We start from the raw sequence: 23427 nt of genomic DNA, 5'->3' as shown, positions 1-23427 counted from the left end.
CACTTTGCATAAGCTGCGCGGTGCTCCCTCTCCCAGGGGCGGGAAAAGCTAGGGTATGGGGTAGGGTAGGGTGGCCTCTAACCCGCGCTCGCTTGCTCATGGCTGCTTTCACTTTAATTCATCTTGACTAGGCCTTGTTGCCTAAGTTTTAGGTGCCTCTAAAGATTAGAATTTTGTTCTAGAAGGGTTGAAGGATAAGTTCTTTCATTCAACCAACCTACCAACCTATTTTCCATTATCAGGCATTATGAGCATAGCAAAGTGACCCAAATGGGTGTTCCCTAAAGCCTACAGCATCTCCAGGAAAGGTGGTGCCTAGATCCCTTAGGCCTGCTAAGACACCTGTTCTCTGGTCTTCCCCTCACTCCCCTAACCATAGAAACGATGCTATCTGCCTGGCTCCACCGAGCCAGCCTTCTGGAAGCCTCTGGACACTCAGGAGGCCTTCTGCCAGGACTGTATGTACCCTACCCACACCTGCCTCATTTCCATCAAGACTGGCTGAGGTCAGTGGTCTGGCTGTTCTCTGACACACTCTGAGAAAACTTATGAATCTCCTAATATCTCGGACACAGGATGGGGGGGACGGGCAAAATCTCCGGAGCAGAGGCAAGGGCTAGTGATTAGCCTCAAAGCCTTGTAAACACAGGCACTCTGCCCACCTTACATGCTAGAGTAGAACAGAGAGATGAGGAGAGCAACACACACACACACACACACACACACACACACACACACACACACACACAATTAATCAATACTAAAAAAAAAAAATCTTGGGACTGGAGAGATGGCTCAGAGGTTAAGAGCACTGACTGCTCTTCCAGAGGTCCTGAGTTCAATTCCCAGCACCCACATGGTGGCTCACCACTCTCTGCCTCTATAAAAATAAAGTTTTTTTGTTTTTTTTTTTTTTAAATCTCTGGTTCTGGATGCCAGCCCTTCCTGTGATATACTCTTCGCCTCTAACCTCTCTCCCCACAGGTTAAGACCCGAATCATTTCTGTGCTTCTTCCACAAGGAGTCTCCTGTGAGTAGAGGACACTGCACGGCCTGCCAAGCGCAGGCGCTGACAGATGAGGCCGACAACTTATCGGAGCTCAGAGACAGAAGTACAGAGTCAACTTTATTGGTCATTCAGGGTTAGTTTCTCTTCTTGCCCTTGCCGGTGACCTTGGCTGGTGTGAGGATGGGAGCTGTGGTCTGGTACAGAGTGGAGGAGATCTTGTTGATATAGTACAGACCAACCATGGAGAAGATGAAGCTACAGGGCGAAAGAAGTCGTTACATCAACGGGCATGGTGCTAGCGTGGCAGACACTAGCTGCAGGGAAAGGATTCTGGTTTAGGTGGTCCGCGGTGGGAAGGGAAGGGGCCGGCACCACCCCAGGGGGATTGGTTCCAAAAGCCAAGGCATCATCGCACCCCTTGCCCAACTGTCAGATACGTACCAGGTGGTGACACACACTCGGTGGATGAGGCCGGATGCAAAGAGGGCCAACAGCAGGCACAGGAGAACTGCGGAGGCAGACAGGGGCGTCAGCAGGCGCTCAGGAGCGGAGCACCAGCCAGGAGCGGTGCGGAGCCTTTCTGAGGCACCTGCTTGAAAAGGTACATCCTGGTGGCGCACGCCTTTAATCCCAGCACTCGGGAGGCAGAGGCAGGCGGATCTCTGTGAGTTTGAGGCCAGCCTGGTCTACCCAGAGAAACCCTGCCCCCAAATAAATAAATAAGTAAATAAATAAAAGACATGTCCTGATAAGAGTTGAGGGTTCAGAACATGGAGGTAAGATAGGAATAGAGTTCTGTTTGGTTTGTGTTACTAGCTTTCCTCCGCCTCTCATTCAACTTCCTGGCCTTCCCCCCAAACACACACACTAAAAACCGTAACAAGAAACCCCAAACCAAAAGGCAGCTGAACGCAGCGGGCCAGGCCTAGACAGCTGAGGCGAAAGGACCACTACCACTCAGGAATTCAAGCCAAGGCCAGTCTGGGCAACACAGTGAGGTCCTGTCTCAAAAGTAAATTAATAGCTAAAATAAAACGTACTAGCAGGGCTTGGAGAGCAAGGCTGGTCCCTGTTATTTAGGCAGAGGGCTAAGACCTGACAGGACAGGAGAGGGGTGAGGGGCAGGAAGGGCAAAGAGGCTCCGCCTGTCCAGCTGGAGCCAGCAGAGCAGGCAAAGAAGGACAGGAATTTTGTCCCCCAACAATGACTTCTTTTTTTGTTTTGGGTTTTTTTTTGGGGGGAGGGGTTGTTTTTTATTTTTTCGAGACATTGGAGCCTGTCCTGGAACTCACTCTGTAGACCAGGCTGGCCTCGAACTCACAGGAGTGCTGGGATTACAGGCGTGCACCACCACTGCCTGGCAACAATGGCTTCTTTCAGAAAACAGCAAAGACGGTATATGTGCAACAAAGTTTAAGAGTCAGAAGTTCTGAGTGCTGGGTGGAAGTTCGGGAAACCTGCAGCAGGGCTGTGAAAACCCAGAGGAGGGCAAGGAGGAATGGGTAACAGCAGGTTTTGGTGTTGCTGGGTGAGGCTTTCCCAAGACTACAACTGCTGTAAGTTTCTGAGCATGTGACTTCCCTCACGTGATTTGGTCCTGATGCTGACTTTGCTTTGTGAACTTAATTCTCCATAAATAATTAAATCGTCAGACCTCTAAAAGAACCATCTAACAAGGGTTAAAACTGATTCATCAGGGCTGGAGATGTGGGCCGGTTGGTTGAGCGATTGCCTATCATGCTGGAAGCCCTGGTACACCAGTACCACATAAACCACACGAGGTGGTGCTAATCCCAGCACTTGGGAGATGGAGGCAGGAGGGTCAGCAGTTCAAGGGTTCAAAGTCATCCTCAGCTACATAGTAAGTTCAAGGCCAGTCTGGGCTACAGAGGACAGGAGAGGAAAGAAGGGACAGAGAAAAAGCATGGGAGCAGAGAAAAGAGAGGGCTCTAACAGTGATTCTCTATTCTCCTTTGGTGGGGAGTCCTGCTATCAGTAACATCCCAGTAAGACTTATAATCTCTCAAGAGAACTCCAGGCGGGCTCACTTTCGCACCAGACTCGCTCGGTGAAGCTGTCTTGCTCTCTTCTCTCCTGAGGATGCCTATCAAACATCAGCCAAACTTAACTGTTTGCTTGAAACCTTTCCTGGGGGCAGGCCAGGTTTTCCTTTTTCTTTCTTCTTTTTCTTGCTTTTGTGCCTTCTCTTCCAGCTCCGATGCCCGGAGCTGGACAAGATGCTGGATCCAAAAGCGTCCCCTGTCTTCAAGACAGTTTTAGCAATTGTCTATCTCCTTTACCATCTAAGCACAGGGAAATTCAGCATCATGTTTGGGGGAGGTTAAAAAGCGTTCAGTCAGCTACCGAGTTCCACTTACTCTCAGGGAAGATCTTTGCTTGGAAACCTTTACCAAAGACCAGGTTCTCCAAATTATTGAAGGCCTGGGTTGAGGGCGTTAAGGAGAAACTCCTGCAACAAGACAGGGCTGGAGAGTAGGAGACAAGCGAAGCTCACGCGGTCCCCTACCCATCTTCTGTTCAAACACCACCACCTCCCCTCTTCCCAGCTTGGGGAGGATACGGTCAGGGAGAAGACGAAAAGGCCGGAGCCCAGCAGGCCCCCCTGAATGGTGAGCCACTCGGTGGAGGCCAGCTGGCGGCTGTATATCTGCATGCCCGCGAAGAGCAGCAGGGACAGGAGGGACGACAGCGCCAAGGAGGTTCCGGTACCGACTACTGGTGATGAGAACAAGATCAGGCTAAGCTTCCGGCAGATTCGCTCCGGAGTTCGGCCCGCCAACCACTTCCAAGCGCTCCGGGTACCGCAGCCACACTCCCCCACCTCCCACGCCACGGAGACCTCCAGGAACCCCCGGCGCCCGGCCCCGCACACCCAAGTTCCCGCCTGTCCCGAGGAAATGCCAGCTCCCTGGAAACCAGGACACGTCAGCTTTACCGAAGCTACGTGGCGGGGAAAGAGGACCACCCCAACGCCCACCCCTGCGAGAGCAGCCCGGGCACCCCGCCGGTCCGGTTACCCATCACGCCCCGCCCGTGGGTCCAGTCTGTGCCAGTGGCCGTGAAACAGGGGAGCCAAAGCCGGCGCGGGTGTCTGTACGCAGGCGTCGGGGCCAGCGTGGACCCGCTTCACTTCTTCCTCTGGGCGTCTTGGACGCAGCGCCCTCTCGCGGCAAGGAGGAAATATTGCTTCGAAGAGCACTCTAGGCCACCGCCCTGCTTGGTCTCCAGCCTTCTGTACCGAGGGCATCTGCTAACTCTCGGGGCAAGCTGCACCCACGGCTTTCGGTCAGGACCCCACGGCCTAGAGTCGCCTATGTCTTCTTTGCTGTTATGTCACCTCTAGCACGAGTTGCTCAGCCCTCCCTGCCCCACTCTGATGGCCTCAACCTCTCCCGAAGACGTGCCCCACCCAAAATGTAGTGCTCTCAACCAGGAGTTCATCTTCCTCTGAAATCTTGCTTCATGTGAGTAGTATGACTAGGGATCAATGAAAGATTCTAACAGAAGGAATGATGGTTCCTCTCTCAAATACCCTTCCATGTTATCCACCCCCTAGACCGCCTTTGGAGAACCACGTGGGAAGAACTATTTCCCACCCCCTACCTCGACGGGCGCAGTTCGAGGCAGGTCCCTGGAGCATGCGCAGTGATATCTCACCCTCTCCACCCCTCCCTGCACCCCACCCGGCTCCTGCATTAAGCCCCGGGTTCGCAGCAGCAGCCAGGATCGGGCAACCGGGGGCGGGCGGGCACAGTAGGGCCATGGCTGAGGGTGAGGATATGCAGACCTTCACTTCCATCATGGATGCACTAGTCCGCATCAGTGTGAGTTAAGGTGGGGTCGAGGGGAAGGGAGGGGGTGTAGAGGGGTCGGGGCAAGCCAGAGCTTTGAACAGGTGGGGGTCCAGGAAGAGTCTGGAATGTAGAGAAGGGACTAGTTAAGACAGAGATGACGGGAAGGGCGGAGATGCAGGTGTGCAGGGATCCCGGGGACAGCCGAGTGGTGAGTGCCCTGAAGACTCCCGTCTGCTGGGGTGTAGGCAGCGAGGAGCAGCCCGGACCCAGCGGGTAGGCTGGGGGCAGCGGCCAACAGTGCACCAGGGTTATGAGAAGGGGCATGTGTGAGCTTGGAGGTTTTCCAAGAAACTGAGGCCGGGTTGGGGAGGGGGGTTGATGAAAAAGCTGCCCCTAGGTGCAGTTCCCAATTTGGACCCATCCCGACCCCCCACCCTGCCACCCCCACCCCCTGCGAGCTGCCGTGCAGCCTGCGGTTGCCATGGCAACCCGTGCCCGTCTCTCGCAGAGGCGGTGCCAACCCTCCTCCCCCCCACCCCTCCCTCCCCCCTCCCTCCCTGTCGCTCCCTCCTTTGTGTCAGCTGCGCCCCTGACCGGGATGGCTGCGAAGAGAGGGACCAAGGTGAGGTGTGGGGGTGGGGAATAGCCTGAAGACCCCTCACCGAAAGGGGGAGGGATACTTCCGGTGGGGAGGGGGCAAGTAGGCGGGGCGCTCTCCCCCCCCACCCCCAGATGGGGCAAAGGCTTGCAGCAGGCCGAGTTTCTCCAGCAGACTGGGCCGGAGAGCTCGGGTATAGGAGGCGAAGAGGAACGGGTTGATTTGGGGGGACTGGAAGGAATGGAAGTGAAGAATGGAGGACGGGTGCTGGGGCGGCCGCGGGCCCGTGCCCAGCCGGTTCGGAGAGCCAGCGCACGCTGGCTGCGGGGAGCAGTCATGCGCCTGAGGGTTGCTAGAAAAGGGGGCGGGGGACAGCACCCAAATGTAGAATGGGTGGTGCCCTTGAAATAAACCCCAGGAGCAGGCCACTAATCCAGAGATGGAGGGATGGAGACAGGTGAGGAAGGAGGACCGCCTGCCAGCTCTGCTGCATCGGGAGTGGTGGGGGTGGGGCGTGATGCTGGGGAGGCCAGGGCTCCAACCGTACCTTCTTGTTGGGCCTTAAGCTCTCCCAAGAGGGAGCAGAAGCCGGAGACAGAGAGCTGGGAAGGTGTGTGGGCCAAAGCAGTAGGTAGCTTGTGCTGCCCTTCCTGACAGCCAAGGGACCGGCTGAGATATGCCCAAGTGTCCTAGCTCTCACACAGCCTCCTGGTCCCTCCACAGACAAGCATGAAGAACATGGAGAAGGAACTGCTGTGCCCAGTGTGCCAAGAGATGTACAAGCAGCCACTAGTGCTGCCTTGTACCCACAACGTGTGCCAGGCCTGTGCCCGGGAGGTTTTGGGCCAGCAGGGGTACATAGGCCATGGTGGGGACCCCAGTTCGGAGCCCACTTCTCCTGCTTCCACCCCTTCTACCCGCAGCCCCCGCCTCTCTCGGAGAACGCTCCCCAAGCCAGATCGCTTGGACCGGCTCCTTAAGTCAGGTGGGGCTGGGGTTTGTGGGATGGGGTGGGAATGCAGAAAGCTGGAAGAGGGTCAGGGGCATCTGTCATGCTGAGGTGGAACTACTTACTGCTTGCCTGGATTCTAATGAGAGCTGAGCTCTGATGCAATGAAAGTCCACTTTTTAATTGAACAGATGTCGCCCACCCCTCGTCAGCTGGAATTCTCACCTCTACCTCCTGGGTCCTTCCACAGGCTTTGGGACATACCCTGGGCGGAAGCGGGGTGCCTTGCACCCCCAGACGATCATATTCCCGTGCCCAGCCTGCCAGGGCGACGTGGAGCTGGGGGAGCGGGGCCTTTCGGGGCTTTTCCGAAACCTGACCCTAGAGCGCGTGGTGGAGCGGTACCGACAGAGTGTGAGTGTGGGAGGCGCCATCCTGTGCCAGCTGTGCAAGCCCCCACCGCTAGAGGCCACCAAGGGCTGCACCGAGTGCCGAGCTACCTTCTGCAACGAGTGCTTCAAACTCTTCCACCCCTGGGGCACTCAGAAGGCCCAGCATGAGCCAACTCTGCCCACCCTCTCCTTCCGCCCCAAGGTGAGCCAGGGTCTGAAGTGGGGGGCTGGGGGTGGCTGGCGTTTGGGCTTCCAAAGCGTGGTGGGCCAGGTTGAGTTTTTGTCTCTGTGTGTATGAGTATGTGTGTGTGTGTGTGTGAGTGTGTATGAGTATGTGTGTGTAGTGTATGTGTATATGTGTGAGTGTGTGTGTGAGAGAGACAGAGACAGAGAGGGGGGTCTTGGAGCTGGAGAGATGGCTCTGTGATTAAGAACTCTTCCAGAGAATCCCGGTTTGTGTCCCTGGAATTCCAGCTCCAGGGGATACAACACCTCTGGCGTCTTCAGGCACCCACTCTCATGTGCACATTTCCACACATAGACACACACACACATGCACATAATTCAAAATTAAACATTAAGGGGGAAAAGAGACAGAGCCTTGCCATATAGCCCATGCTAGCCTTGAACTCATGGCAATTCCCTTGCCTCCGTTTCCTGAGTACTAGAATTATAGACATGCACCGTCACGTCAAGCTGCTTAGCAGCCCCTGTCTCTAACATTCACTAAACAAATGATTCCATATTTATGGGTCTCTCATCTCACCTGCTGCAGAGATGAAAGAGTCCATTCTGCAATATCCACACCAGAAGAACTGTTGATATGATCATAGGAGATGCTGTTGTCTCAAAAAGTGTTATCCGGCCAAGCCTGGCGGCACATACCTGAGTTCCCCACACTTGGAAGGTTGAATCAAGAGACGTGGACACTTCTGAAGGCCAGTCTGGGCTACACCGGAAAACTCTATCTCAAAAAAAGTGTTTATAGTCAGGCAGTGGTGGTGCACACCTTTAGTCCCAGCACTCAAGAGGTAGAGGCAGGTGGATCTCTGTTAATGTGAGGCAGGCCTGGTCTACAGAGTGAGTTCCAGGATAGACACAGAAACCCTGTCTCAAAAAAAAAAAAAAAGTTGTTTATATTCAGGATGCTGCTGTTCTAGAAACTGGGTACAACCCCGAGCAAGGATGAACTGCAGGATTATATTAATTATCATGACTGTTGTTACTACAATACACGTATCTGTGTGAAGTGGATGAAGGGAGCAAAAGCTCCTGAAATGGACATTGCTTGGACAGTTCAGAAGCGCTTTCATGCCAGTATTCACCATCAGATGGCACTGTGGAGCACCACCACTATTTCCACACCCCTCTCATCGAGGGCAACCAATGCCTGGTAGCCCTCACCCACACCATTGGCTGACTGTTTCAACTATCCTTTTACCCCTAGGGGCTGATGTGTCCAGACCATAAGGAAGAGGTGACCCACTACTGTAAGACATGCCAACGGCTGGTGTGCCAACTCTGCAGGGTACGGCGCACCCACAGTGGGCACAAGATTACTCCAGTACTCAGTGCCTATCAGGCCCTCAAGGTAAAGACCCTACTTCCTCACACCAGCACACATCTACTAATTACTTCCTGGAGCCAGGATGATGCCCACCTCTTTCTTTGCCCTTAGGATAAGCTGACAAAGAGCCTGGCATACATCTTGGGAAACCAGGACACAGTACAGACCCAGATTTGTGAGCTGGAAGAGACCATCAGGCACACTGAGGTGAGGAAGGGCGTGGACGTGTGCCTTGGATCCTGCTCGGATGGGCATGCCCCCATTGCCTTGCTGCAAGTTCAGAGCCCACTGGAGGAGGATGTGTGTGGGTGGAGGCTCTGGTTAAACTTCATTGGCAAGAACACCAGAGCCCTGGCTTAGGCTGTAGCTAGGGCTGCAGTGGAAGCAGGGACTAAGGAGCTCAAGTGCATGGACGCTGAGCCCAGCAGGGACACAACCCTGAAGCTCGGGGTGTGTGAGGCACAAACGGCTTCTGCAGGGTTGTCTGAGTTGACTGAGGTGGAATGGGCGATAAGGATGGCGTAGCCAACAGTGTGCCATAGCTAATGTCATTCCAAAGTGGACATTAGAGCAACCATGGCCTTTCTTGTTTGGGCGAGACATTAAGAGATTAAGACTATGAAAGAGCTAAGGCAAAATATGGCCAACACGTATAATGGTGACCTGGGTTTCAATCACTGGAGGAGCTATAGGCTCAGAAAGGGCTGTTTGCTGTACTTCTGACATGCATCGAGGTAGAAGGGTTCTTCGGAGAAGGATCTCCCTCACACACTAAGGCCAAACAATACTGTTTGCCAGACACTGGTATTGAGGCTGCAGTGTACCCAGATAACCAACTATTTAAAGCAACGCTCACCTTCCAATAGTTTTTAGCCTTTCCCCATTTGTCTCCGTGACTAAGCCAGCTCATATCTCCATTTAGCACATCATTTCTTCACAAGTGCATTGCTGTGGACTTGACCGTGAAGTTCAGTGATGGGCATGTGCATCTCCACCACAAAGGGCAAAGAGGACTGGAGAGATGACCCAGTGGTTAAGAATACTTACTGTTCTTGGAGTTGGGGATTTAGCTCAGTGGTAGAGCACTTGCCTAGCAAGCGTAAGGCCCTGGGTTCGGTCCTCAGCTCCGGGGGGAAGAATACTTACTGTTCTTGCAGAGGACCCAGGTTCAGGTCCCAGCACCCCCATGGCAGTTTATGAACCTAGAACTCCAGCTCCAGGAGATCAGATACCTTCTTCTGGCCTTCAAGGGCTTCTGCACACATGTGGTGCACATAAACTCACACAGGCACACATACAAATAAACACAATACATATTTTTTAATAAAAATTATGTTGAAAGACTGGGTATACCTGCTGCATTAATACATGGTCAAGGCCCCAAATCACCACAATAATAAAACAAAACTGGCAAATTTAAATTTAAAAAATTTTAAGTTAAAAATGTAACTGCATTGTTCTTTTCAATTTTAAAAAAGTAATCATGTGTTATGCATGTGTGTCTCTGAGTGTATGCCAGGTGTGTGAGGGGTGCCCACGGAGTCCAAAGGCACTGGATCTCCTGGAGCTATAGTTACAGGTGACTCAACTACCTTACACAGATGCTAAGAATTGAACTTGGGTCCTCTGAAGGAGCAATACTTGCTCTTAACCACTGAGCCACTTCTCTAGCAACTGAATTATTAACTAATATTATTATTAATTAATTAATTATTATTATTATTATTTTGGTTTTTCCAGACAGGGTTTTTCTGTATAGCCCTGGCTGTCTTAGAACTACTCTTTAGACTAGCCTGGCCTCGAACTCAGAGATCTACCTGCCTCTGCCTCCTGAGTACTAGGATTAAAGATGTGCACTACCACCATCAGGCATGAATTATTCTTAAAAAAAAAAAAAAAAAAAAAAAAGAGTTAAGCTGGTCATGGTGACTTACACTGTGATCCTAGGACTGGGGAAATTGAAGCAAGGGGATCTCTCTCTAGTACACAGCAAGTTCAAGGTCGATCAGGGCTACATGAAACCCTGTCTCTTATAGAGATCCCCAAGTAAAGGCTGGGAAGATGGTTCAGTGGTTAGGAACATTGGCTGTTCTTCCAGAGAACTGAGATTCAGTTCCCAGCACTGACATGGTGGCTCACAACTATCTGTAGTTCTAGCGTATCTGATGCCCTCTTCTAGTCTCCACAGGCCCCAGGCACATACTTGATGTACAGACATACATACAGGCAAAACACTTGTATACATAAAATAGTAAACATACTTTTTAAAAGACCCCCCCAAGCCAGGCGGTGGTGGCGCACGCCTGTAATCCCAGCACTCGGGAGGCAGAGGCACGTGGATCTCTGTGAGTTCGAGGCCAGCCTGGTCTACAGAGCTAGTCCAGGACAGGCTCTAAAAGCTACTACAGATAAACCCTGTCTCAAAAAAACAAAACAAAACAAAACAAAACAAAAAACAACAACAACAAAAACCCAAGTAGGTACCAAATTAATGTGACTTTTGTACTTTTCTCCTGTATTAATTTGGTTTCCTAGATCAAGCCAAAAACCTAGGAAATAGAAGGGGCTTCTCCATAGCCTTACAGTTATGATGAGAGCATTCAGGAAAGTTAGCACAAATGGTCAGAAGGTGACCACCTCTGTGGTGTAGGTGCCTTGCCAGTCATGATCCTGGCCCGACGGAGATGCATGGGTTAAATTTCCCCAAATTCCCTCGGATAGTAGGATGTAGCACCTTAGGAATAAGTACTGCCTCCAAGAAGATAGTTTAGTCATTCATCGATTGGGTGTTGCTCCTTGGACAGGTGAGTGGTCAGCAGGCGAAGGAGGAGGTGTCACAGCTGGTTCGGGGCCTGGGGGCTGTGCTGGAGGAGAAGCGAGCCTCACTGCTTCAGGCCATCGAAGAGTACCAGCAAGAGCGGTTATCCCGGCTCAGCGCCCAGATCCACGAGCACCAGAGCCTGCTGGACAGCTCGGGCTTGGTGGGTTATGCCCAGGAAGTCCTTAAGGAAACAGACCAGCCTTGCTTTGTGCAAGCAGCCAAACAGCTGCATAACAGGTACTGAGGGACAGGGCCCAAGGGTGCAGGCTCCAGGGAAGTGGGCATCATGAGTGCAGCTAGTGCCTAGGACAGTAGCTGGGAGACCAGGTGGAGAGCTGGAGCCCCGAGAGTTTTCATGTGGTCGAGCTGATGCTAACTTCTGAAGAGTGAGGTGGAGAGCTGAAGCAGAAAGCAGGGCTCTAACGATAGCCAGGGCAGGATCCCCGGGAGGGGTGGCTGCCCGCCTGGCAGTGCCTGACCCTTGTCCGTCCCATTCTAGGATTGCCCGAGCCACGGAGGCCCTCCAGACATTCCGGCCAGCTGCCAGCTCCTCCTTCCGCCATTGCCAGCTGGACGTGGGGCGTGAGATGAAGCTGCTGACGGAGCTTAACTTCCTGAGAGGTAAGGAGTTAGCCAGGCCCATGTCCGACCAGAGCCTTCTTCCCTTCCCCCCAGCAGCGGACCCGGGGGGCAGTGCCCACCAGGGACCTCCTGGCCTCCTGCCTGGCCTGGCCAGCCACCCCCGCCACGCCATCCTTCCGCGCTCAGCGCTGCTTCTCCCTCTCTCTTTGTAGGCTGTGGCCACCGCGGACTGTGCTCCGGAACACCCCAGGCAAGTCAGCAGCCCTGCCCTGGGGGCCCTGCCACCCGCGGGGCCCCCTCCCTACACCCTCTCTTGTGCTCCCACACAGCTTGGCCACCCACGTATTGCTTCCTTCTCTCCTAATGTATTCTGAATTCTTGGGCCTCCCACTTGACAAACGCCCTGTCTCTTCTACCTTCTTCAGGCTATTGCGTCATCCTGGTCCTTCTGACCTTTTGTTATCTTGACCCTCTGGACTTTCACTCTCTTCCTCTTGACCTACATGCACCGCCCTGCTAGCCAGCTTGCTCTCCTCTGCTACCTTCCTGTTTTCCGTCTTGCTGACCCCGGAACCTCTCTCCCGACCCTTCTGCATCCCTTCCTGCTCAGGGCTCTCTTGCCTGGGTTCCAGTGGCCTTTCCTGCCTCGTTCTGGGGCTCCTCTTAACTCAAAGAATCTAAGCCGTAAGGGCCCTCAGAACTCAGTTGGTCTGGTGCTGTCTTTTGACTGCAGCGAAAACTGAAGGCCAGAGAGGGAGAGTGGATGGCTTACTTCAGGCCAAAGTAGGGTGGCGGCAAGCTAGGACCAGAGTTCGGCTCCTGCTCCCTGTCCAGCACTTGCCCACTTCTTTCTCCTTTGGGCCCTGTCCTGCCCACCCAGGTCCTTTCCCCCAGCTCCCTCACCTACACTCATCCCCCCGGCTCCCGCTGCTTCCTCTTTCCTGCCTGACCCTCTCTCCACGCCAGGCCAACGGCCAGACCCTGACTGACCCCGTTGTCTCTCCCAACAGTGCCTGAGGCTCCTGTCATTGACACCCAGCGCACCTTTGCCTACGACCAAATCTTCCTGTGCTGGCGGCTGCCCCCCCACTCACCACCTGCCTGGCACTACACTGTTGAGTTCCGGCGCACAGATGTCCCTGCCCAGCCAGGCCCTGCACGCTGGCAGCGACGGGAGGAGGTGAGGGGCACCAGTGCCCTCCTTGAGAACCCTGACACGGGCTCTGTGTACGTGCTGCGTGTCCGCGGCTGCAACAAAGCTGGCTATGGAGAGTACAGTGAAGATGTGCACCTGCACACACCTCCAGCTCCCGGTGAGTAGACAGACTTCATGTGGCAAACTTAGATGACCACGTGGAGGGTACAGGATGGCCCAGGTACTCAGCTGGTTCCCAATGGGCACAGGGAAAGCAATTGAATGGAATTTGACTTATATAATTTGTACAGTTTAATGCGTGGGTTACACCCATTTCCTCTGGAACTGAACTGCCTGGGTTCAAAGCCCACCTTGGCTCCTGTGTGTTCTTAGTCACGCTTTTTTTCCTTCTCTGAACTTCAGAATCCTCTTCAACAGAGGTAATAATAATACTTAAGAGAGTGGTTTGGTAATTAACACATTATAAGATAGCACATGTGAAGACTTAGCCTCTGACTCATAGTAAGGGCCCAGTCAATGTTAGAAGTGGCTTGCCGAGTGTGCTCACCACTCGGGTAGAGGGCAAGAGAGACAAGGTTGGGGCCAGGGGTCAGGTATGAGTACCAGAGCGTGGGATGGAAGGTCCAGGTCAGTGGTGTTTGGAATGTGACCAGATGGGACAGGATGACAGTGGAGATGGTCCACGGGGCCAACCATGGAAAATGGGTTGCAGGAACTCTGAGTCAACCAGAGATGGGACAGTGTTTTCTCTGCCCACTAGTCACCCCTGAAGCTCTTCCTGGGGTCCCATGCCTATTTGGGATGCCCCTCTCTTCTCTATGTTGCTACTTCAGTTCCCTACGTCCTGTTCCTTTGGGGCCCTTCCAGTTCCTGGTGACTTGGCAAGTTGTTCCCTGTTTCCCAAACTCCAGTGTTTGTGCTGACGCCCCATGATCCCCAGCGCCAGTGTGTGTCCCTGAAACCCTTCCTTCTGTCTTAACCTCCTCCTGCTTCTAGTCCTGCACTTCTTCCTTGATGGCCGCTGGGGTGCGAGCCGAGAGCGGCTAGCTATCAGCAAGGACCAGCGAGCAGTGCGGAGTATCCCCGGGCTTCCCTTGCTGCTGGCAGCCGAGCGGCTGCTCACAGGCTGCCACCTGAGTGTGGACGTGGTCCTGGGTGACGTGGCTGTGACGCAGGGCCGCAGCTACTGGGCCTGCGCAGTAGACCCTGCCTCCTACTTGGTCAAGGTGGGCGTCGGGCTGGAGAGCAAGCTTCAGGAAAGCTTCCAGGGTGCCCCGGATGTGATCAGCCCCAGGTCAGGCCCTTCTGCAAGGGGTGGTGGGGGAATGAAGCCCTGGGGAAGGAGCTGGGGTTGGCAAGGGTGGTGTAGGGACACAGACTTGCTGAGGTGGGGCTGGGGAGGGGGGTGTAAAAGCCTCCAGACTGGGAGGCTTTTGGATGGAAGAGATGTGGGCTGGGCAGAAGGGTCTGTGAGGACAGGTTTTGGGGAATATGGTTAGGGAAAGGGTTGAGAGAAGGCACAGCCATCACCTCTTCCTTCCGTCTGTCACTCAGGACCAGTATACCACCTAAGCTCCCAGATCCTTTCCCCTGCACTTTATTTCCATGGAAAGTTGTCTCTCCCAGACCTCCTCCCCCATTTCTTTCTCAACATCTCAAAGTTCTTCCCCTGAACGTATCTCCACAGCCCTCTTTACCTCCATTGCCTCATTAATATATCTAACCACATTTCCCTCCTGAACCCCCTCTCCCGAGTCCTCCATCCTCCAACATCCCATTTCTTCAAAATGCCTTCTCCCCAAGACAAATTCCCTTTGGAATTCTGTTGTCACTGTTCCTGTATCCCTCTAGCATCCTGACACTAATCCATCTCCATCTCTGCTCTGCCCCGCCCCCCATCCCCACCTGTCAACACTGTTCCCCAATCTGATTCCTTAGCACCCTTTTTCTCAGCACCTTCCATCTTGACACGCCCCACAGTTCTTCAGTGTTGCCCATCTCTCCTTCCCTACCTTTCTCACGTACTTTCCTTCCCTGACTTGTTTATTTTTGTTTTTTTTTTTCCGAGACAGGGTTTCTCTGTGTAGTTTTGGTGCTTGCCCTGGATCTCCCTCTGTAGACCAGGCTGGCCTTGAACTCACAGAGATCCGCCTGCCTCTGCCTCCAGAGTGCTGGGATTAAAGGCGTGCGCCACCACCCGCCTGGCTCCCTACTTCTTTCTTACACCAACTGAAGCCTCAGGCCTTACACTGTAACCCTCGCCTCCTCAACATGTGTTCACCTTAACACCTGCAACCTCTTGTTCGCTGACATTCCATCCTTCCAACATTTCAGCTCCCTCCCCCCTCCCCCACTCCCTTCCTCTGCCTCCCAGCATCCTCCTCTCTGATTCCCACCCCTACAGGTATGACCCAGACAGTGGGCACGACAGCGGTGCTGAAGATGCCACAGTGGAAGCGTTGCCACCCTTTGCTTTCCTCACCATTGGCATGGGCAAGATCCTGCTGGGTTCCGGAGCAAGTTCAAATGCAGGGCTGACAGGGCGGGATGGCCCAGCAGCCAGCTGCACAGTACCCCTGCCGCCCCGCCTGGGCATTTGCTTGGACTATGAGCGGGGACGAGTTTCCTTCCTGGATGCTGTGTCCTTCCGTGGGCTCCTAGAGTGCCCCCTGGACTGCTCAGGGCCTGTGTGCCCTGCCTTCTGCTTCATTGGTGGTGGCGCTGTCCAGCTGCAAGAGCCTGTGGGCACCAAGCCTGAGAGGAAAGTCACCATCGGGGGCTTTGCCAAGCTGGACTGAGCCTTCCGGGACCCCTCTCCAGACCTAAGCTCTGCTCCCCAAGCCTCCAGGCAGCGGGTTGTTCATGCAGCAGCTTCTCCCCCAGACTTTTCCTAACTGTGGCCCTTCCCTCCTACCTGCCAGCCATGTCTTCCCAGGGCTTCCCTTGACTAAGGGGCTCCCCCCTGCTTCCCTCTGGATGTCCTCCATTCTCTGTGTTACCTGCTGGCCTAGGCCCCCAGGCCCACCAAGTCTCTGCCCCAGGCCCTGCCCCTGGCATCTTAACCGAGGCATAGAAAGCCCCTATCCCATCCTGTCCTGTGCTCCCGAGGCTTACTTACTGGGAGGGAGGGCACCTGGAACAAGGGTGTGATTAACAGCTCTGCCCTTTGCCTTGCCAAGCTCCCCGCTCCACTGATGCCTTGGAGCCAGGCTCTGAGCCTCCCCAGTGAGAGGGAGGAGAACCCACCATTTTATTTGGGTCCCTATACCCCCCCAGCAGCATGCCCCTTGTGTCTCTCTTCTCCGTCTCGCATGCTTTACCTATCCTGCACCCATGCCAATGTGCCAAGTCTCCCTTGGGAACCCGGCTGAGGCTGGTGTCCCCATTGGATTGGGCCAAGCTAGGCCTCTGGTGCCCGCTACTGCCTCCTTGCAGTGGGCATTGCTAGGCCTGTGCTGAGTAACAGCTGTACTTTTCATGGTTTATAAACAATAAACTGTGACACCAGGCATGTTGCTGTTTTCCCGGAGTGTGACCATCCCTGGGAGTTTCCGGTCTAGTTGGTGTGATAACGGTACCCACTGGATGGAGGTCTCTACGTTAGGTGTACACAGCCTCCTGCTACACCTAGGCCCCAGGCCCCAGCTGACCCTCACTGCCAGGGAGGTGCAGCACTGACTGGCTGCTAGCGTCACGCCCAGCTTGGGCATCTGGACCACAGCTATGGACCCTGCGGGGATGTGGCTGAGGGTATGGCATGGTGTCTGGGCTCAAAGGAGCCAGGGAACTAGAACTACTTCCTCATTCCCAGGGTGCCAGAGAGCCCACCCAGAGGCAGCAGCGGGCGGGATGGCAGAAGGCCAGGGCCTGGTGCCAGTGGCACCCGGATCTGTCCCAGCCCTGGCTTATCATGGCTGTGTTGACTCTTCCACTGTTATCTGTAGTCCAAGGATTTGCTTCACACCTGGACAACTAAGAATAGAGCTGCCTTAGAGGCACCGTGCCAGCCAGAGAGGGGCATGGGCTGGTCCAGGAGAGACAGTCACTGGCGCGGGCTGAGGCCAGGTCAGGGGCAGGCCCACTGGAGCCTGCCTAGGTTTCGTTTCCTCCTTCCTTCAGGGCCGTCGGGCATGGGAAGGAGGTGACTTCTGGGTTCTTTCTCAGGCCACCTCTGTCTCCACGTCACCCCTTCCTCCTATCCCCCCCCTTTTTTTTTTCAAGTGTACCCGCCCTTCCTTGCCTTCAGGAGTCTTCATCCAAAGATCCCTACCAGGCCCCTCACAGACGTGTTCTGGCACTTCTGATCATGAGCTGTGGATGAAGAATCACAGTTGGCAGAACTAACTGGGGGCCACCTTTTATTCAGCCATGCTTGGGTTTCATCCCCATCTCCAGGATGTCTAGGCCAGTCCTTCTGAGACCCACCACTGCATCACTGCCCCAGGGTATCCCCCAGGGCAGGGCTGGGCTTCACCAGACTAGGATGGTTGAGACACTTGACAGAGTCTCAGAAAGGCTGTGAGCTGCCTTCCAGAACTCCGGCTCACCAGCCCAGATCAGAGTGCAGGGATCTGGCAGTGAAAACAGGGAGCAGGTGGCTGCAGCCGTCCCCTGAGCTGGTGACTTGCCCCTACAAGTTGGCGGACGTGGTTGCCACTGCCGGGTTGGTGTAGGACAGGCTGCTACCCCCATTACCTGCAGAAACCTGAGTGAAGGGAAAATAAATTCAGGGTGAAAGAGTCTATCAGGCAGAACCCCCCCCCCCCATGGCACCCCAGGCTATGGGCCTGGCAAGCTCTCAAGGAGTTAATTCAGAGTGTGCACCTGCTGGGCCTCAGAGCAGCCAGGTGACTGTAAACACAGGACTCCTGCTCCCTCCCTCCCTCCCCTCAGCCCCTCTTGTAGGCCTCTCTGGTCCCTTTCTCCTTTCATCTTTTTATCCTCTGGCCCAAAGGACTGACTCTCTCTCTCTCTCTCTCTCTCTCTCTCTGTGTGTGTGTGTGTGTGTGTGTGTGTGTGTGATCTCTAGGAGGAGGAAAATGGGGCAAGAAAAGGAAGCTCTTGTCTCTCTTTCCCACCCTCTGGCCCTCCAGTCTCAGGTGGCCACAGTAATTATTTACTAGATCCTGTAGAGAAACCGAGTGAGGGAAGAGGGAGGGGCCCTTGCTCTCCTAAAACTCCCAAGAGCCCTCTCTGCACGCTCCCCTTACTAGTGGAGACTTCTTTACACCAGAGTACTCCCACCCCCAATGCAGCTGTCTGTATCTACTGCCCAACCCCTAGGAGGTGAGCGGGACATGCTCACTCCTGCTTCAGGCAGGGCTCCCCTGGACATAGTATCCCCTCACTTCACCTCAGGGCATCCTAATGAGCACAGTCTGGTACAGTTCAGAGTTCAGTCAGCGCAGATAGCAAGGCTTTGCTAGTACAGACGCTTCCTTTCTTCTGTAGTCCCCTAAGATCTGAACTCCGGAGCTCTACCTCCATTCCCCACTTTGCCAGGCCCTTCCCTGCTCACCTCTCTGAAGTACCTTGGGTTTCCCAAGTACCTCTCCAGAAACCCTCACCAAGCCCCAACCTGTGGGACACAGATTTACCTCCTCATAGGGGTTTCGTTTGGTACTGCCAGGCGGCACATAGCGTCCATGAGTGTGGTAGGTGGGATATTCACTCATAGGGTGGTAGGTGTCCTGGGTAGGAAAGATGTCCAGATGCCCATAGTTCTTTCGACGGCACTGACACACTGCCTGGGGAGACAGGAGATTATGCTGGCCCATGGGTCCCCACTTACCAGGGCACATTGGTGAAGGCCTGAGACTTACCAGTGCAATGAGATAGGTAATGGCCAAAGCAACCAAGATACAGACCAGCACCAGCAGGGCAATACCCCAACCTGGTACGCCAGGCCAAGACTGGGCAGAAGGAGGGGGCTGCATCTCATTCACTAAAAGGGAAAACAGTGGTCAGGGAAGTCCCCGAAAGGAGGTGGGCTCGACCCTGCCACCACCATAGGTTAGCAGGCGCTGGAGTTGGGGATATTGCCTCACCATTGACTTTTGAAATAGCCAGATTGTAGTTTTCTGCCTCCTTTTCATGCTGTAAAAGCTGCGACTTCACCTCAGAGGCACTGACAGCACCCTCCCGGAAAATCACAGTGGATTCTACTGCCACCGAGCCTGGTCTGGTCACAGGAAATGGGCAGCTCAGTCAGAGGTAGCTGCTTATGGCTCAGCATCCCCTCCCCCACCGTCACAAAGTCACTAGTGTCCATCCCACCCCGAGTCACAGCCAGACTGTACCTGAAGTTGATGGTAGAGATCCCCAGAAAATCTTGGTTAAAAATCTGCAGAAACTGGGACAAGAGGAGAAGACTCAGGTTTGATGTGAAACATTCATGCCGTCCTGAAGAGCGCCTTCAGAAGAGCATGGCAGAGGCCAGGCTGATACCCACCAATCCAGAAATGTTCCTCTTCAGTTCTTGATAGTAGTTGGAACTGGGGTCTTCCAGGGAAGAATTGAACTTGTGGTTCCAGATGTGGAAAGACAACAAGAAGAAAGAGACCCTAACAGACGCCTGGGGAGAACTATTACTGGAGAAGGCAGGGGAAAGGGCCGTGCTATAGGTAACAGTGCTGTTGCTGGAGATGGCGAGGGTGGTGGGACTAACAGGGGGCTGGCTTGGGCCTGAAGATTGAGTCCCATTGCCAACTGGAGTTGTAGTAGCCATTGTAGAGACATTATTGTGGATTGGAGTGGTGACTGAGCCCAACACGGAGCTGGTAGTTGGCACCAAGGAGCCATTGTGGACTGGGGTGATGGCAGAGCCTGAAGTAGCCTTGGTAGTAGAGATGGAGGTGCCACTGTAAACTGGAGTGGTGGCCAAGTCTGATTCAGAGACATTAGTCGTAGATGAGGCACTACTGTGGGCTGGACTAGTGACTGAGCCCAGCGTAGAGCTGGTTGTTGGGACCAGGGAGCCACTGTGAGTTGGAGTGGTAGCTGAGCCTGATATAGCCTTGGTGGTTTGGATGGAAGAACCATTGTGGACAGGAGTGGTGGCCGAGTCCACTGTAGAGCTGGTGGTAGGGGCAGAGTCACCACTGTGGACTGGAGTGGTGGCCGAGTCCACTGTAGAGCTGGTGGTAGGGGCAGAGTCACCACTGTGGACTGGAGTGTTGGCCGAGTCCACTGTAGAGCTAGTGACTGTGGCAGAGTCACCACTGTGGACTGGAGTGGTAGCCGAGTCCACTGTAGAGCTGGTGGTAGGGGCAGAGTCACCACTGTGGACTGGAGTGGTGGCCGAGTCCACTGTAGAGCTGGTAGCTGGGGCTGAGGAACCAGTGTGGACTGGAGTGGTGGCCGAGTCCACTGTAGAGCTAGTGACTGAGGCAGAGTCACCACTGTGGACTGGAGTGGTGGCCGAGTCCACTGTAGAGCTGGTGGCAGGGGCAGAGTCACCACTGTGGACTGGAGTGGTAGCCGAGTCCACTGTAGAGCTGGTGGCTGGGGCAGAGTCACCACTGTGGACTGGAGTGGTAGCCGAGTCCACTGTAGAGCTGGTGGCTGGGGCTGAGGAACCAGTGTGGATGGGAGTGGTAGCCGAGTCCACTGTAGAGCTGGTGGCTGGGGATGAGGAACCAGTGTGGACGGGAGTGGTGGCCGAGTCCACTGTAGAGCTGGTAGCTGGGGATGAGGAACCACTGTGGACTGGAGTGGTGGCCGAGTCCACTGTAGAGCTGGTGGCAGGGGCAGAGTCACCACTGTGGACTGGAGTGGTGGCCGAGTCCACTGTAGAGCTGGTGGCAGGGGCAGAGTCACCACTGTGGACTGGAGTGGTAGCCGAGTCCACTGTAGAGCTGGTGGCTGGGGCTGAGGAACCAGTGTGGACTGGAGTGGTAGCCGAGTCCACTGTAGAGCTGGTGGCTGGGGCAGAGTCACCACTGTGGATGGGAGTGGTAGCCGAGTCCACTGTTGAGCTGGTGGTAGGGGCAGAGTCACCACTGTGGATGGGAGTGGTGGCCGAGTCCACTGTAGAGCTGGTGGCTGGGGATGAGGAACCAGTGTGGACGGGAGTGGTGGCCGAGTCCACTGTAGAGCTGGTGGCTGGGGATGAGGAACCAGTGTGGACGGGAGTGGTGGCCGAGTCCACTGTAGAGCTGGTGGCTGGGGCAGAGTCACCACTGTGGATGGGAGTGGTAGCCGAGTCCACTGTTGAGCTGGTGGCAGGGGCAGAGTCACCACTGTGGACGGGAGTGGTGGCCGAGTCCACTGTAGTAGAGCTGGTGGCTGGGGCAGAGGCTGGCATGGTAGTCAAGGTTGAGAAACTGTTAGTGTCCCCAGATAAGGCGACTCTGTGTTTATCTGGAAGGGCAAGAAAGCCTGAACCAGAGTTGAAGGTGGGGAGTAGACATTTTATGCTCATACATCTCTCAACAGGTGGACACTAGGTTCCTTGGGTAACCTGTATGTTTTTCTGGCTCTGGCTAGAACCAGCAATTGTAAAAACTCTGGGTTGGAGAATAAAATCAGAACAAGGAGAAAAGTATAAACTCCGAAACCAAAGTAACCCCAGAAGGAAGGGGGGTCAGTTTAGGATCAGGCAGCCCCTGGTCTACCTTCCTCCTTGCTGACAACCTCCGTTGCTACTCTCTCCCTCCCTGAAAGACTCACCTCGGCTTTGGCTCACCCATTCCTCCGCTACTTATTTTTGAGACAAGGATCACACTGCCGCCCAGGCTGGCCTTGACCTAACCACTGCACGTGGCCCTATTCTTCCACTACTGCGTTACCTCTCCCGACACAGCCCACCCTCTCCACTCCCCACAAGCATCAGAACATTTGCCTACTGTGGTGCCCACTCTCCTGGGGGTCACCTCTTCTTGGCTTCCGTCCTTGCCTCTTTCACTCTGGCACACCCTTGTCTGCCACTTATGGATCTTGTAGTACCATCTACCAGTAGGCAAAAGCCACAGAAGGGTGAGGAGTCCCACCTGAACAGTGCAGCCCTCCCCACCGTCGGCCTCTCACCTGGTACAAGTGCCAGAAGTAGCGTCAGGAAGAAAGGAGCCCGGATGCCTGGGGTCATGGTGGCAGTGAACAGGCGGGAAAGGGGGCAGAAACAGACCCAAAGCAGGAGCTGCGTGTGTGCGGTCGAGCTCTGGTGCCTGCTGCTTTATACCAGTACCCCTCCCGCCCTAGGTACAGCTAGAGCAGGTGACAGGTAGCAAAACTCCGCCCCCTCCCCTACCTTTTCCTCCTCCTCCCCAGCCATTCTTGTGTAGGGTACTTGGGCTCCAATCACTCAACCTTATGACAACCTGTTTATTCTCTAGTTGGCCTCCCCCTTTTACCAACCACTCCTTGACTTCCCCAGGCGTGTATGTGGAGGAAACCTGGGGCCCCCTGGCTCTGGTTTTAGCCCCAGAACAACAGCCAAGGTGAGGAAATGGAGCTCAGAAAGGCCCTGGACAACCTGCCCAGGAAAGCCCATCCCTAGATCCCCCAATCCCTTTCCCTATTCTCTCTTTAGGTCATTGAAACCGCTTTCCATAGGTTGAGAGGACACAAGGGGCTGGATAATAGTGGACAGGTCACTAGTTTTAGCCCCCCCCCCCCCCCACTTCCCGGAATAGCTCCACCCTTCTAACCCCTCCCTGTACTCTGAAAACCACAGTCTCCGCCCCTGCCAGACTTTCCAGCAGCCTGGGTCCCTCCTTGGCTTGCTCCCGAGAAAGGCAGTGGGGGGAAATTTCCACTTAAAAAGGACGAAACTTGGGCTCCACTGAAGCCTAAGGTCCTTCCTATCCAACTCTCCACCTTGAGTGGCAGGCTGGCCGGTCCTTCTGGCCGGGAACGCCTGCCCTCTAGTGGCTCCCGACCCACTCGGGCCGAGTGGCAGGGGAGTTGAGACCGGGTGGGGAGGTTTGAGAGCAGAGACTGAGATCTTAGGGCAGTTGGTTGGGCCTTGGTGAATCAGTACCTAGGACAGATAGGAAGGAATGCACAGTGCGGTGGAGGAGCAAGGATCAGTATTTGGGTTACTCACTCAGACTTCTGGGGATGGTGTGTGTGTGTGGGGGGGGGAATGATGCTAACGGGGGGGGGGGGATCCCAAGGCACGTGGAAGGGGGCATTGAATTGTGTGAGGAGGACATCGGAATGTGGGAGGGGACAGGTTATGTGCAGTCAGCTAGGTATTTAGGAGGCAGAGTAGGTGGGGAGACCATGGAATTTGGGAGCACAGAGCTGTATTTGGGAGAGGAACGATATTTGGGGCAGACAGGCACATGGTGCGGGGCAAACCCATGTGTGTATATTTAGGGAGAACCGAGAGATATTCTGAAGGGCAGAAATAGCTGGGGACCGGGAGGGCTTTGGGTTCACAGTAGCATGTGGACTGAGGGCACCAGGCCAGATCCTGCAGGGTAGGTTGCAGCGTAAACTAGCAGGAGCAGTTACAGCCACAGCAGACAAACAATTCTTAGTCCCAGCGAATACAAAACGGAAGCTAGTACTTTAGAACCATTTCGGAGGTGCAT

General features: G+C 54.6%; 3 protein-coding genes across 11 annotated transcripts; 1 reads left to right on the top strand and 2 right to left on the bottom strand.

Moving 5' to 3' along the window:
- Positions 1-1099: 1099 nt before the first annotated feature.
- On the bottom strand, positions 1100-4640 carry Krtcap2 (keratinocyte associated protein 2). Of its 3 annotated transcripts, none has more exons than XM_036190094.1 (5): positions 4048-4640; positions 3591-3742; positions 3388-3451; positions 1451-1517; positions 1100-1264 (listed from the first exon to the last, which is right to left on the bottom strand). In XM_036190094.1, exons 1-5 carry the CDS (start codon positions 4049-4051, stop codon positions 1144-1146), a joined length of 408 nt encoding a protein of 135 aa, XP_036045987.1. In that variant the 5' UTR covers positions 4052-4640; the 3' UTR covers positions 1100-1143. The 3 variants fall into 3 exon arrangements, with proteins under 3 accessions (XP_036045987.1, XP_036045986.1, XP_036045988.1); XM_036190093.1 differs by having other exon boundaries at positions 3591-3745; positions 4048-4639; XM_036190095.1 differs by having other exon boundaries at positions 3591-3745; positions 3966-4079.
- Positions 4603-16400, top strand: Trim46 (tripartite motif containing 46). 6 transcript variants are annotated; one of them, XM_036190086.1, is made up of 10 exons: positions 4603-4854; positions 6146-6407; positions 6622-6965; positions 8211-8354; positions 8442-8537; positions 11135-11388; positions 11651-11772; positions 12744-13046; positions 13886-14183; positions 15294-16400. In XM_036190086.1, exons 1-10 carry the CDS (start codon positions 4669-4671, stop codon positions 15685-15687), a joined length of 2403 nt encoding a protein of 800 aa, XP_036045979.1. In that variant the 5' UTR covers positions 4603-4668; the 3' UTR covers positions 15688-16400. The 6 variants fall into 6 exon arrangements, with proteins under 6 accessions (XP_036045979.1, XP_036045983.1, XP_036045984.1 ...); XM_036190090.1 differs by having other exon boundaries at positions 4607-4864; XM_036190087.1 differs by lacking the exon at positions 4603-4854 and adding an exon at positions 5373-5446.
- An 830-nt stretch (positions 16401-17230) lies between these two features.
- Muc1 (mucin 1, cell surface associated) lies at positions 17231-22473 on the bottom strand. 2 transcript variants are annotated; one of them, XM_036190381.1, is made up of 7 exons: positions 21917-22473; positions 19341-21250; positions 19189-19241; positions 18937-19070; positions 18712-18833; positions 18487-18636; positions 17231-17594 (listed from the first exon to the last, which is right to left on the bottom strand). In XM_036190381.1, exons 1-7 carry the CDS (start codon positions 21972-21974, stop codon positions 17520-17522), a joined length of 2502 nt encoding a protein of 833 aa, XP_036046274.1. In that variant the 5' UTR covers positions 21975-22473; the 3' UTR covers positions 17231-17519. The 2 variants fall into 2 exon arrangements, with proteins under 2 accessions (XP_036046274.1, XP_036046273.1); XM_036190380.1 differs by lacking the exon at positions 21917-22473 and having other exon boundaries at positions 19341-21746.
- Between the last annotated feature and the right edge of the window lie 954 nt (positions 22474-23427).

The sequence above is a fragment of the Onychomys torridus genome, chromosome 6 (genome assembly GCF_903995425.1).
Source record: "Onychomys torridus chromosome 6, mOncTor1.1, whole genome shotgun sequence".
NCBI lineage: Eukaryota > Metazoa > Chordata > Mammalia > Rodentia > Cricetidae > Onychomys > Onychomys torridus.
The sequence above is the reverse complement of the archived record's forward strand: the minus strand, read 5'-3'. Positions and strand labels throughout refer to the sequence as shown.